This window comes from Lutjanus erythropterus, chromosome 21 (assembly GCF_056507025.1).
Source record: "Lutjanus erythropterus isolate fLutEry1 chromosome 21, fLutEry1.hap2, whole genome shotgun sequence".
Taxonomy (NCBI): Eukaryota; Metazoa; Chordata; class Actinopteri; order Lutjaniformes; family Lutjanidae; genus Lutjanus; species Lutjanus erythropterus.
In genome coordinates, this window is record NC_139337.1 from 24,922,897 (window position 1) to 24,937,092 (window position 14,196).

At 40.6% G+C, this 14,196-nt stretch overlaps 1 protein-coding gene across 1 annotated transcript in view; it reads right to left on the reverse strand.

Moving 5' to 3' along the window:
- Positions 1-14,196, reverse strand: part of LOC146307724 (cadherin-7-like) — a 172,032-nt gene that overhangs the window by 59,518 nt on the left and 98,318 nt on the right. The window contains exons 5-8 of the mRNA XM_084746904.1: positions 11,382-11,549; positions 7,635-7,822; positions 3,410-3,663; positions 1,496-1,632 (exon numbers count right to left, since the gene is read on the reverse strand). Of these exons, the coding sequence (XP_084603030.1) occupies positions 1,496-1,632; positions 3,410-3,663; positions 7,635-7,822; positions 11,382-11,549 (747 nt within the window). The remainder of the gene's footprint in view (positions 1-1,495; positions 1,633-3,409; positions 3,664-7,634; positions 7,823-11,381; positions 11,550-14,196) is intronic.

Consider the following 14,196-nt stretch of genomic DNA (forward strand, 5'->3'; position numbering starts at 1 on the left):
TCATTTCTAGTCAGCAACCATCGATTATATCAGCAAGCTAATTATGTTATGTTAAGCTAACCATCTTCCAGCTGACTAATGTTTTCAGCTTGTTAACAACTTGTTTTAAAAGGAGAATCATGTTAAAGGAGTCTATGATATGTACTTGGTTGCTATGATTGAATATTGGCTAAAAGACTGGTGGCACATGTAGCAAAAGTTAGCATCTTCATCAATACAAGAAATAAACAAAAACTGGTTTAGTTTTCCTGTGTTAGTAGTTTGTTGTTAATCCTGTTTTGCTTCTTAGCTTACATAATGTTACTTGCTCATATTTTCAAAGTGAAAGTTACATTTTACTATTAAAGGGACAGTTCGTCAAATTGTTTTCTTCCTGCCTGTAGCACTGTTTATCCATTTAGATTGTTTTGGTGTGAATTGCTGAGATTTGGAGATATTGGCTTTATTCATGTCTGGCTTCTATCAAATACTAAACAACACTCTGTGCTCAAAGTGTCAAAAAAAATATGAATTTGAGAACTGAACTCTTTCCAGACATCATGACCTGGTGTTAGACTGTTTTTCTTCCTACATGTGACTATGTTATAGTTAGGAGGATCCATGTTATAGTTAAGAGACTCATGGAGCTGCAGAGTCTGAGCCAACTGACAAGATGATGGATTAAGTTACACCTAGCAACATCTTAGAGGATAAACAACTTGATATTGGCCAGATGCTAAGACACCTTTACTCTATTTATGTTGTACTCTCAGAAAATACTTTGTCAGACTTTGTTTATCTTGGATGTTGTGTGACCCAGGCCTGTAATAAACTGTTGAACGAATCTTCTCATATCATCTCTCTTCACCACAGACAACCATCATTGCACCCGGTTAAGACCTTGATGTGAGCACTTTCATGTGGGAACTATTTTCTTTGCACCAGCTAGCTCAGTGTAACACTACGCCTCAGCTGAAGTGGACCCTATTAACGCTGTCATGAGCACGAGTGCCATCTAGTTTGGTTGTATTCGAGAGAATGCAGACATCTCTGCAGCCAATGTCATAGAGGCCAATGTTAGCTGAAACTCTGATAGCATCCAGGACGACTTCTGAAACTGCTCCTTGGCTTTAGGACTAATGCTTTTTTATTGAGCTAGTAAGCTGGACATGCTAACAATTCTACTGTAGAGCACATGACCACAGTTTCCTGACACTTTTTGTCTTGTTTTTTTGGTTTTACTTTGGTTAAATCCAACTCACTCTTACTCAAACCAAATGCACAGCACTTCAACATGTCAAGAGCTTGACGAGTTTCCATGCCAAGTTACGGTTGCTTGGCTATGATTGGACAATTTCTGCTGTTAAATTCCTCAGACTCTTCATCTAAGCTTATGTTACTCCCTTTTCCCCCAGAACTACTTGGGGTTATATCACTGCTCAAAAGAGGGGTTTAGCGAACAGTCACCTCTGACCGGTAGTGCTGTTTTGAGAGTGTGTGCTGTAAGCAAACTTACGGGTCTCGATTGCAAAGATGGTGAGGTTATGGACCGAGTTGGCCTCTCGGTCCAGAAGCTTGGCTGTGCTGATGACCCCACTCAGAGCGTCCACATTGAAAAAACGCTCCAAGTCTGTGTTTCTGTCAATGGAGTACCTGGACAAAAATACACACACAACCAACATACTTTTAAAAAAATGCTTTAAGTGCTTATAGTGGTATTGATTTGACATTTTACTGTTTCTTCTACTTGTAATAAAAGATTATTTTCTTCCATCAAGCTGCGACAATCAGACTTTCATTTGATATTGAGGGAACTTTAATCAGTCATCAATGAATTGTGTTCAGACTTGAACATATAAGAAGTCCAAAAAGTAAAAATAATTAACACAAGTCGAGAGATTACTTTGAATCCAGAAATGCCGCTGAAATAGCATGAGTGAGACAAAACCCTATTAAATTTTGAAGGCTGTCTTCTTGTCCCTCAGCACACAACACTGATCAAACCCTTTCAATACACAGCAACTCGTATTTCTAGAGAAAATTACAACTTCAATTAGCCTACATCCAAAGGGTATTATTGCAATGTAATTTGACTCTTGTGGCTGCATTAGTTCCACAATAATTTTAATTTCAACAGATGTAGTGAAATATATTGCAGACGCTGATAACAGTCACAGGAGCAAAAAGAGGCAATTTACAGCTACAATGGTGGAGTAATTTGATTTTCTGATTAAGATTACTAACAATCCTAACAGACCAAGCATGAATACCATACAATATTCATTCAATTAATGCAAAATAGGTGGTGATCTCGAGAGTGACACTGCACAGATTGCCGATGTGAGTGCTTGTTTTGAGTCACAAATGCCACGGCACAAGTGTTGAGCCTTGACCCTCCTGCAGGAATGCCCTTCTCCCGTTCAAGATGGCATTTCAGTTTTGCAAATGCTGCACTCCTCAGCCCTCCCACCATCTGGCATTGTCTTACTGACAGCCACGCAGGGACTTTCGAGGGTCTACGGATTGTGTGCTGGTAGAAAATGTGGAGCAGTTGAATGAATTAACCCATTTAGTTTTACCAATTAGTATTCTTTACTTGATTTGGGAGCTTTATTGGAGTTTATTCTTGTGATTTTCTTTTGAAAGGTGGAGTAAGCAGTTCTGGAGAGAGATGATTTGATTGTTGTTCCCAGGTCACCGCTCCCTACAACGTACTTACGAAAGTTGATAAACTCATAACTTCAAGACAACTGTCTCCAATAAATTTATGAGTTTTGAATCAAACTCAAATAAACTAATTAAGGGTTTGCAATCTAGAGTTTTTGTTGAGATAATTAGCTTTCCTCTTTAAATAAAATTGAATCCTTGAGTTTCATAAACCCCCCAAAGTTTAGATTTCAAACCCGATTTGTCGTTATTTGGGTGCTTGAAAACTAAATGGGCTCAAAACCCAAAAATCTATCGAAGTAAGCTGTCTTGAAATTTTGTGTATTCTCAACTTTTTCACTTTTACATTTTACACGCCTTTTACGTTGGCATAGGTGTTAAGCAATACATCCACTAGAGGGTGCCGCTCAGAGTCAGAAGAGGCTATAATAAAGTACTTTTTGAGAAAGAGGCAAAAGTGGAGGCAGCATTGTAGACCGCAGTAGACCACCAGAAGTGTGTGGCGATACCTGCATCCGCAGAGACCCCACCCTGGACCCATACCCTCTTATTCACTCATTATTTTACTGTACTTAGGTTGCTTTACCCAAAGCATCTGGAGTGACAACCAACAATCAGCTATCTTTCTGGTGCATTTATAAACAGAAACAAATCCTACATATTCTACTTTTGGCAAACAACTCTGAAGTTAATTAAAAGTATTTTACTTGTTGAAAAGGCCAGGAGATTTGTAATTTGTGGCTTTAAAACATCGGTGGCCTACCTGATGGCATTGTTGGTGGTGTCTGGGTCATGTGCAGAGACCCTCCCGATCGAGGTGCCCACTTTGGCGTCTTCCGAAACGACCATCTTGCTAAGCGGCGTGGAAAAGACGGGCGGCTCGTCCACATCCTCCACCGTCACCTTGACGGACGTCGTGTCGCTAAACGGGCCCAAGCTCAAGAAGTTGGAGTCAATATTCCTGTTTGTGGCTTCGATCCTCAGAGAGAAGCTGCTCTTTGTTTCAAAATCTAGAGGCTGCGGGAAACAGACAGGAAGACGACACGAACACATGTGAGAGATGTTGGATTCCTTGTCAATATAAGAGACATGGGGTTTGAGGTGGCAAAAAATGTTCAGTTATTTGTTGAAAATACTACACTGCCATGACTCCACATCTTCAGGGGTAACAAGGGAACAGCTTACTGTACTCATAGGCGCCTGAGCAATGGAGCAAGTAGAGCAGCTGCAACCACATTAATAGATTGAGGGATCAAATGTGTTCTATCGCATCCCCACTTTTTGATCATGAAACTTTGCTACTTTTAAACATTCGAGCTAGTTTGGACCAAAAATCTCATCCCCACAGTCTTCTCCCACTAAACTACTGCAGCTAACTAACAGAGGCTGGTAGCCAGTTGAGGCAACAAAATCCAAAGTATAAAATTTCTACCAAAATACACTTAGTGATGCGGATTTGACAAGAAGAATGTCAATATTTGATGCTTTTTATCTTGTGTCTGAAGTTATGTGTTTTTACAGAGAGATGGCAAACTGTTAATATTTCATGCTACTTCATGGGAGTTTGGTGTAATATTTTCTCCAGAGAGTGCAGGGAGCTTAAGTTTAATTCCAACTGCTGATGTGCATATATTTTTTTAATGTTTTGTCACGACAACAGAATAAAATACCTCCCCTTGCCTGTCACTGTTCTTGCACCCCCACTTTTAACTTTAACTACGCGCCCATGACTGTACATGCGCGTGTAATCTGTAAATCACTGAAATAATGCTGAAATATCGATCCCAATTAAAGATGTTGATTCGACAGACCCATTACAATTTAACACGGAGTCAGACTTAAGAAGTCATTTGCTGATGGATTATAGTTACTTTGTGCTGTGCAGGCAATATTATTGATTTAAAGAAAGGCAAACACCACGGTGAGAGGCATTCTGAAATGAATGCTTTTGAAACATTTTGTCTGGAACTCCCCAATGCAACGTATAATATACTGCAGGAGAACATTGATTTGACACTTTCATTGTCAGCGAGTCTCTCCAATGTTGTAATTGTCTCAGTTTGGTGCAAAAACAAACAAAGGATCAAATTGCCCCATCTGACAAGAATTGCTAGTGTCCAACAATGGCTCTCCCCTCTCCTACAAAAGAGCTGCAGCAATGAACTGTCACATCCATGTGGCCTGAGGAGACCATTTCAAGTCCTCTGAAACCCTGAAATGTAAAGTGTGAGCCATGAGCTCTGGTGCATCCAAAAGTGAGGCAAGAATGTGCAACAAATTTCCTGTATAAATGAAAAGTGGCTTTGTCAGACATTTAGTCAAGAAGTTTTATTTATTTATGTAGGCAGATATCAATAACATTATTTAAAGCATCTTGGTTCCCATGGTGAGAGGAGGGATTTTTTAAGTGTTAAAATGCCTCTGTTCCTTACATCACACCCCACAGTGATCTCTGTGAGCTGCTGTGGTTCCATGGGATGTTAACTTCAGTCAAAGATGTTGTAGATAGTCAATTCTGATTTGTAATTAAAGATTATCACTTAATCCAAAGGTGAAGTAGACATTTTAAAACAGAGCGAGAAGGCTAAAGAGGAAAAAAGGGAAACTGGGAGAGGCAGTTATCCTAATATCCTGCAGTAAACAACCATATGCTGCCTGGTGCTTGAAGATCACAGTGGATCTACAGACGTGTTTTCGCTGTTTATTATTACCAAGGAATGCATCACGTTTTGTGCATCACCATAAAATCCCACGAAAATGCCAAAACCAACAATGCTCGAGTCTGTCTCTTAATACTTTCCGACTGTCTGAGCGCTCCCATGCCCATTCAGTCCAACTACATACTGCAAATATTTAAAAACAAGTCACAAATACACAAATACGAATTCATTTTTTAAGAAAAGGCTACGTAGGTTCCTGAACCAGTTCTAGTTCTTAGCAAATGTTACTCAAACAGGAGAAAATACTGCATTTGTTGGGGACTATTTTCAGCAGCGGATTAATATACATGCGGTGCTCTCGATCTGGTCTCTTCAATCCGCATACAAATAACCACAGGTGTAGAACTATTATTTTAAGTACCATAGTTCACCAATGATGCGTGCATGCATCCATGTGCACGCTTAAATTGTGGTTCATTACAGGTCATTAGTTTACATATATTGGTCAACTATAACTGACCACAAACACACGATCAAATGTTACACTGACTTTATGAATAGTTTCATCACATTGAGAATATTATGCAGCAGTCAGTCCACATGAGTGCCCTCACTGTCTCCCTCTCACTGCTGCAACTCCGAGTCTGCATCACACTTTTCTCATCAAAACCCCTGGAAAAAGATGCTTCTCACTGCAAAAACTGCGCTCTGTCGGATCGGTGACACACACTTTAGTGATGTTTTGATCATCAAGCTCTTAAAAATGTGAATGGCAAATATTCTTTGTCCTCGCTCGGAGAAAATAAAGCGTTGTTCTGGTGTGTTCTGGTACCACTACACCCAAGCAGATAACATGAATTTATACTTTCAAATTGTACGCAGTCCATACGACAAAGTCCAATTTTGCACATATGTGATACACCAATCGTTCCCATTAACATCTGCTTAGAGCAGATCCATCATGGTAACAAAAATAAACACATGGTTAAGTTGTGAAATAGTGGGAGTCACATGATACATTCACATTCTGTAACTTTACCCTAGACTTGTATGCCTCAACAACTAGCCGTTTACATCCATGTTTTTCCAGATGTTTAGACTCATGTAAATGAGGTGGCAAATACTCTGACAGAATAAAATAATTAATAAAATGTACTAAGTGTATTTTTTATCACTATATTGGCATGTGTGATTCCAGTGAGAAACATGCTGTCTTCACTTAGAGACTATTTTTACAGAGTACAGAGGACTGATAGAGAGCTGAACATTATCATGTCACAGTGGAGTTGACCTTTGACCTTTTGGATCTAAAATGTCATCCCTACATCATTTTATCATCATATTTTCAAAACTAAATACAGTTCTCATGTTCTTAGTAATTAAGGAATAAGGCAACAGAGTGACTCAGTGATGCATTTTAAAAAGTTTGTGGATCTACATCAACTTTTGATTCACATTAAATACTTGTTAATTCGTTATTGGTAAAGAATGTTTGCTTTAATATTTTATTATGAAAAAGTCATCACATCAAGCTTCGAGATTCATTCACGTCTGCGTGTAGGCCACACATTTTCTTCCACTGTGTAATAACATGGTAGCTTCTGGACATAAAAATCAATACATAAATGTAGCTTTCACAGTTAGGGTTGGCATTCAGCTGGAAGGAGAAATGCAGTACTAAGGCTGCAGCAGTATACCACTTTCATGTCTGTCAAGAAATTTTGATAAAACATTTACTAAACAATAAAAAAAAACACCACCTACTTTCATTCCTCTAAGAGTCATTATAACTGATAATAATTGTGTAATGCCATTATACCGTGAAGGCGTGATATTTTCTGAGACGGTTAATGTACCATGAAAATCTCATTCTGCTGCAACCCTATTAATAACTCCCTAACAGATATTTTTACATACCTATCCTCTGTTTTCTTATAATTGCCCTCTGCATACACATTTTTCTATTCTTGGATGGGAGCATCTGTAACATGACCGTTTTTCCCCTGGGGGTCAAAAAAATATTTCTGATTCAGATTTAATTTGTGATATTGTGGTATTGTCTACTTACGAGTGCTTGCAGGTAGAAAACTGAATGGATTGCACAGAGTTAACAGTATGTGGACAGTCACACCCGTTCAATCAATACTCCAAACAATATTTCATGCCACACCAGCCGCTCACGTACACGGCTTTTCCCAGCAGCCGGAGAAATGTTGCCATTTTTCAGTTTTTTTTCTCCGTCACTGACTTCCAGGAGGGAAGGTGTAACTTTATACCATTTATGGACAGAAAGTCACTGCTGTGTTGAATCTTTTATGTATGCGGTACCTTCAGAAGGATGATGACCCCGTCTTGTGTGTCCTCATCTGTTGTTATGTTGAACATGCCGGGCCCGTCGCCATCCATGATCCTGTAGTCCATCTCCGCGTTGGAGCCTATATCAGCGTCAGCCGCTTTGATTCTGGCCACCACAGATTGCACCGGCAGCGACTCCAGCACCGTGTACTGATAGTTCTCTGGAAGAGGAAGGACAGGAGCGGATGCTGGTAATGGATGTGCTTATTTCACCACCAACTCACCTTCAAGCGGCTCAGCTTTTGTTATACCCCTTCAGCTTTGATTCGGCTGTGTGGCAGACTCAATAAATTCATGTTGCATAACACAGACAGGCAGCCGTACCGACACACATGGAATAAAGCACTTTGCTTTCACTTCATGCTGCAGCAGAGGTAGTGGATACGGCAGCAGGAAAGTAAAATATGCAATTAAAGTCGAGATGAAATGAAAAATGTCTTTTTAACTCTTTTATATCACAGGCCTAGTCATGTTGTGCACCTATTTAACAATATATGCCAAACAAATGAGAGAAAAAAATCAATCTCTTTGTGTTTTTAAATCATTCTTCCTTTCAGGGTGAGTGTGTCATGTCAGAAGGATGACAATTTATGTAACTCTGATTATTTGTAATTAATATAATAATTAGTCACAGATTCCAAGGATGATATGAAACATGGTGTCCTGGCTGTCTACAAGACACATAGTGACAGGTGTGTTACGTTCATTTTGATTATCTTTTCAGCAAATAAGATTGTCATTAAGCTGTAGGCGCTGTAAACATATTTATATATTTAGCCTAAATTCCTCCTGCGATAGTGGCTGTGCTCTCCATCATCTGCTTTAAAACAGGTCGAATGAAATCAGCAAACACCAAAACAACTAACAAGGCATGTTTAATATCTAACAGCAGGAATTATACCCTACATAAGTGATTTTAATGTATCTTTACATGGAATCGTATGTTAATTTTCGGGACAAATAGGACAGGATTCAGGATTCAGGACAGCTGCAAGTAATTCGGGAAGTTTTCAGGATGTCTAGTCACCCTATATATGATGTATGCTTATGTAAGCTGGAACTAACCAGTTTCAATCAATAATATCATGACATTCACCTGTCAGTCAATCTTCAGCTTTTAGCTATGCAGCGCTAAGGCTAAGATTCATGACTTAGCTAACAAAGTGGTACATCGGCGTGTCTACCAAAAACCTTCTTCTGTTTCCCCAGAATACAGCCATCGCAGGCCTTCTGGCTAGAATTTATTCACTTTGGGGAAAGTGGTATCTGTGACAGAAGGTTATGCAAACAATAACTAACATTAGCTACATGGAGCATCTGCTGGGCTGGGGGCCGGGCTGCACTGATTAATATTACTTAACCACAGCACAACTTTATAACTTGTACAAAAACATGGATAATAGTTTATGGAGAAAATGCTTTTCGGTTTTCCCTCCGATGTCCTCCAAGTGCTCAGCTTCAACTCTGGGTCAGGATTTCTGCTAATTTAGCTGCCATTAGCGAGCAATGGAGTTGGGATCAGCAGCCTCCCAGTGAACACAACCTGACAGGAACTAAACACATCCTCCAAGACCAGCAGGGATTATAGTTCCGAGGTAATTTACGGGGAAAGCTAACCGTCATTAGCTTAGATAGCCATGCAGTTAAACTCAGCTGGCTCAGCCCTGTGGTGCCAGGAGCCAAACCTGGTCTGTCTGTTTTTACAGGAAATGTATTTTTTTCGTTTGTTTGTTTACTTTCTGGTCTTTCAGCCGCTCCCATTTGGGGTCACCACAGTGGATCATCTGCTCGCTGGCCAACCATCCGACCCAACATATCCACATATCGATTTGGCATAGGCTTTTTACGCCAAATGCCTTTCCAGACACAGCCCCCCCTGTTTATCTGGGTTTGGGACTGGCAATTTGGAAATGCACTGGCTTGTGCATCCCCTGTGGCTGGGGGAAAAAAACGGGGTACAGCGTCTTGCCCAGTAGGTGGGGATCAAATCGCTGACCCTGCGATCTGCAGACGATCTGCTCTACCACCTGAGCCACAGCCGCCCCTACAGGAAACACATAAATAATGTAAATAGCACTCTGCTCTGTGTTTCATGTGGACTTTTAGAAAGCAAAGACTAATTTCAGCTGTCAGATTTCTGTAACTTTTACACGTAGAACTCCCTGAATGCCGTCTGGCTGTAATGGGTTATCTCATGGATAGAAAAAAAAGAGAAAATAAGAAGAGGAAAAAAAAAACAGGAGTCAGGCTCAGATCCCTTCAGTACTTTTCATGGGATGGAATGTCCACTTGAAGATTCTATTACTCCGAAACTCTCCATTGTGTTCCTTGAGCTTTTGTCTGACCCCTCGGATTTAAAGTACTCTTATAAGAATAAAGAAGGGAATCATATTCATAATCATAATCTCTCCAATCACCATGGCAGAGCTCATTACCAGACCTTTCTGTGTTCCTCATAGTGTCTCCCTCAGCCACCGTCTAAATGCTAATCTGCCTGACATTGTTTGCCGCCATGTAATCTTTATAATGGCTTTTTAATTTGCCGTGGAATAGCAGCTCTTTAAAAGACCAAAGAATTGCTTTCCTCCCTCCGTTTTGCCCCTGCACCTACCTCTTTTCCCATATCCCCGCACCTCCCCCTCCAGCCTGTCGTCTCACGCCGCTAACCTTGGCTCCTTTCCCCTCGTTTCTTGCAAGGACTAGCTATAGCTCCTGACTCCATCAGCTCTGATGCTCCATAATGGTCTATCGATTCTGACCCATGACCCTGGGAGTGCGACAGCAGGAGCAAAAACCCCAAACTCCTCCAAAGTCTCTTTCTTCCCAGCGTGACAGCACTGGGTTAAAACGGCATTGATGACTTGTTGTGCAAACTTGAACCTTTCTTTCCCCCCGGGGGCCAGCAAATTGACTCTGCTTCATGGCAGTCCAGTTGTGAGTGCACCAGCCAGACAGTGGTTGGGCTATCAGCGGTAAACCGATTGCCGGCGCTTCGGATTATCATGAGAAGCACTGCATGCCTTTGAATCCTAAAGCTCGGGCTGGAACCCATTAGCAGCCCGTGAAATAGGCTGACAACAAAAAAACGGAGCCTGATTGATCCTGGTATCCAACGCCAAAGCAGCCCCCAGCTCTGATGAAGAGTAAAGCAGGGAGGTGCACACCTTGCAGGAAGGCTGTTTTTTAATTTGGTCGTAAAAAGTCTAAATGTTTGCTGAAAATATAAATGTTGGAAAGCACCAAAGATAAATAAAGACTGGGGTTAGGAAGGCGGATAACATAACCTCAGAAAACGGACGGGATGATGTTTAATGATGAGGATTTAATGAGTGTTTTGCTTGTGAGATTTCCGAGTACTTTCTGTCCAAGCGTATTCTACCACACATTACGGGGAAAATAATTCTGCAGTGTTGTTACAGATAATATAGCATATTTTCCAATGCTTTCTTTTCATGGGCGGATTAACGGCCCAGTCTTTTTGCACAACTACTTTCATTGCATACAGTACAAAGTATGCCCTCACCGGTTTTCAGAGTTCAAGTGGTTTTCCAGTGATAATAGATCTTTAAAATCCCATTCAGCTGGAACAAAAAAACATGCAAGTGAAGCAAAGAGCTGGAGGTTTTATTCTGATTGCTGAGTAGCTGTTGAGAACATGGTGCGTACTGTACATGACAGGCTTCATCGACCCTGTAGGGACAATCAGAAAAGAAGTCTTACTGTGAGCGAACCGAGGCGGGTTGTCATTGACATCGGTTAGCGTGACAGTGACGGAGGTGGTGCCGGAGAGGCCACCCATCTGGCCGACCATGTCTTTGGCCTGGATGACAAGAACATACTGGTCCCTCGTCTCCCGGTCCATGTTGGGAAGAGCTGTTCTAATGACACCTGAAGAGAGAAGAACACAGAGAGAAAAAGATGCTTGAGGCCAATACTGTACCCACAGATTAAAGAGTTCTTTTCCAAGTTTTTCAAATGCAAACTCCCACCAAGGCAGTAGGCGATTTGTTAATTTTTAACAGGAGAAATGTTTGCTTCGTTCACCCACAACTAGCAAAATGTATCTGCTTCTTCAGTACCACAGACATTGCCCTGGATTTATTAATATACAGCAAAGAAGGCTACCAATAATTCGGAGCCATGGGCAGGACCATAGACTCTAACTCAAACCTCAGATAAAGGATCAATGATCTAACTGCCCCTGCACTCTCTCTGACACTAGGGAATGGAGAGTGATGATGACAGGTCAACAAGCGGGATGCATTTTGGTCATTTTGCTAACAAGGGGGGGACATCCACCCTCAACAGGGTGCCAGCAGCTCCCTCAACTTGGTGGTTTATATGTTGTAAGTCATCTAGCAGAAAACTATGTCAGATCATGTGGGAAGGGCTTGAGAAAATAACAAAAACAACAAAAACCCTCAAGTACCCTTTCATCAGCACCACTTGATATGTTTGGAAAGCCTGGAGGGGATCATGCGTTTTGGTCGCGTGTGTGCGTGTATCCGCAGCTTATCTCACATACTACTGGATCCATCAACCTAAATATATTTTGTGCACATTCTGCACGTCTGTATGTTCAAGGACCTCATGCTTTTGCAGTAATTCACAGTTTTTGAAAAAAACTATTTTATTGACTATCCTGCTTTATACTGCCGTCGACTGCGGTATTTGCCATGTTATGATATGTAATACGACGTAGCAAAAGGCATTTCTGGCAATCTGCTAGGCTAAAAACCTTGTCTGATGCAGGCCACACTTTTGCCTTTGGTGTGGCTCAAAAGTATCATTTAAGTGTTTGTTGTCCACTGCTTTTAACTAATTAATTAAACTTTGTACTTCACGCTAACTATTACCATTTATCTAGGCAACTTTAAGATATTTATCTCAACCTTTTATCCACAGCCCTAACAACTATTTTTTTTTAGCCAAGTATTAAAGCTGTTTATCCATTACTTTGGGCAAACCATCTGAACTGTTCACCCATTACTTTGTACTGTGTATTACTTTGTGCAGCACAAAATCAAATTGTAATTTCTACTGTATCTTATGAATTGACCTCTAAGTTTCCACATTGAGAATCAGTACTTTAGTTGATAAGCAGAAAATATATTTCATAAATGTTCTGTTCATCTATACACTGTATAGCATCTAGGGTTTTTTTGAAACAGAAGTAGCCATTTTTAGACGAGAAGGTTGAGCTAGGGAGGTTGCCGTGGTAGCGACTTGACAAGTGGTATCATCAATCACAAGGTAGTCATGTAGTAATGCTTACACTGCTTTATTTATTCTAAATGGGACCACAGTTTATAAATTAACCATCATGCTGTATTGAAAAATAACTGGGACTAACAGTTGAGACCATAAACTCATTAGGAAAATGTTTATTGATGTCATAAATCAGGTGAGAAGTAGGATCATTTTCTCTTAGACCTTTGCACAATCAGACTTCTTTTTGCAAAGAGGCACTTCCACGTTGGCTTCACTTTTCAGACCCAAAAGCTAAGCTTCGCCCAAAATCTTTAATTACGGTCAGAAACCTGTTCATGCATGTTCGCCGCGAGTGTCGGCCTGAAATACAAAAGCACTCAAAAAGCTTCAACAGTTCCATACTAAAAGACATCAACAAAATTACACTTCAAGCCCTGAAATTATTTCAACTGCTAGTTGACAAGTAGAACACTCAAGTACTGAAGCTCTCTATTCATGCCAAAAAATGGATGGTCTAAAAATATGAATACAGACTGTAAAAACCTGCTCTCTTCAACTCTTCAAGTAGTAATTAAGAATGCATGACTTGGGGTTAATGGAGGATGTCCATAATGGCTGGTTTCCTGTTTACACAACACCGCGAGTTGTGACTCTTATGTGCCCTCAAAATGTGCTGTCACTCCAAACAGTTTAGTCGTCTGACATATGATGAGGTTAATGTTAAGACGTTGTCAGAAAAGTGAGCACATACAAAGAGACATTTTAGCCGCCAGGGGAGGCATTATCTGTCGCTCCCCCTGTCACGATTGATCTGTATCAGAAAAGGATCAGAGATGTGACAACACTGGCATCAGATGACTGGCATTTGTCTGTAGTTGTCTGTTTGCACCTGTATGAAACAGCTAAGCGCTAAGCTGAGATGTGGAACGCACGCACAAAATACTAAAAAAGCTCGATGAGAAATCATTTCTTTAATGACATTTTTTCCAATCTCAACTTTATCTCCCGACTACAAAGATGATAATTCCAGAAAAAATTAACGCCACGCATTTAAATGCAAAGAAAAGTGTCCTAATCCTTCAAAAGCAATCACTGTTGCTTTCAAAGTTAATGACTTACCACACAATGTGTTTCATTCATTAAATGGCACTTATTAAAGATTCCTACAGAACATGGGAGATTACTCATTACGAACCCCACAAAGCCACAGCATACAGTTCCTGAATAAATGAATCATTTCTAGCTGCTTTATCACATTCACAGCCTGATGAAGCAGATCAAAGGGGGGATGGGGGGGGGGGGGGGTTCTTGCTAAGAGCTGGCA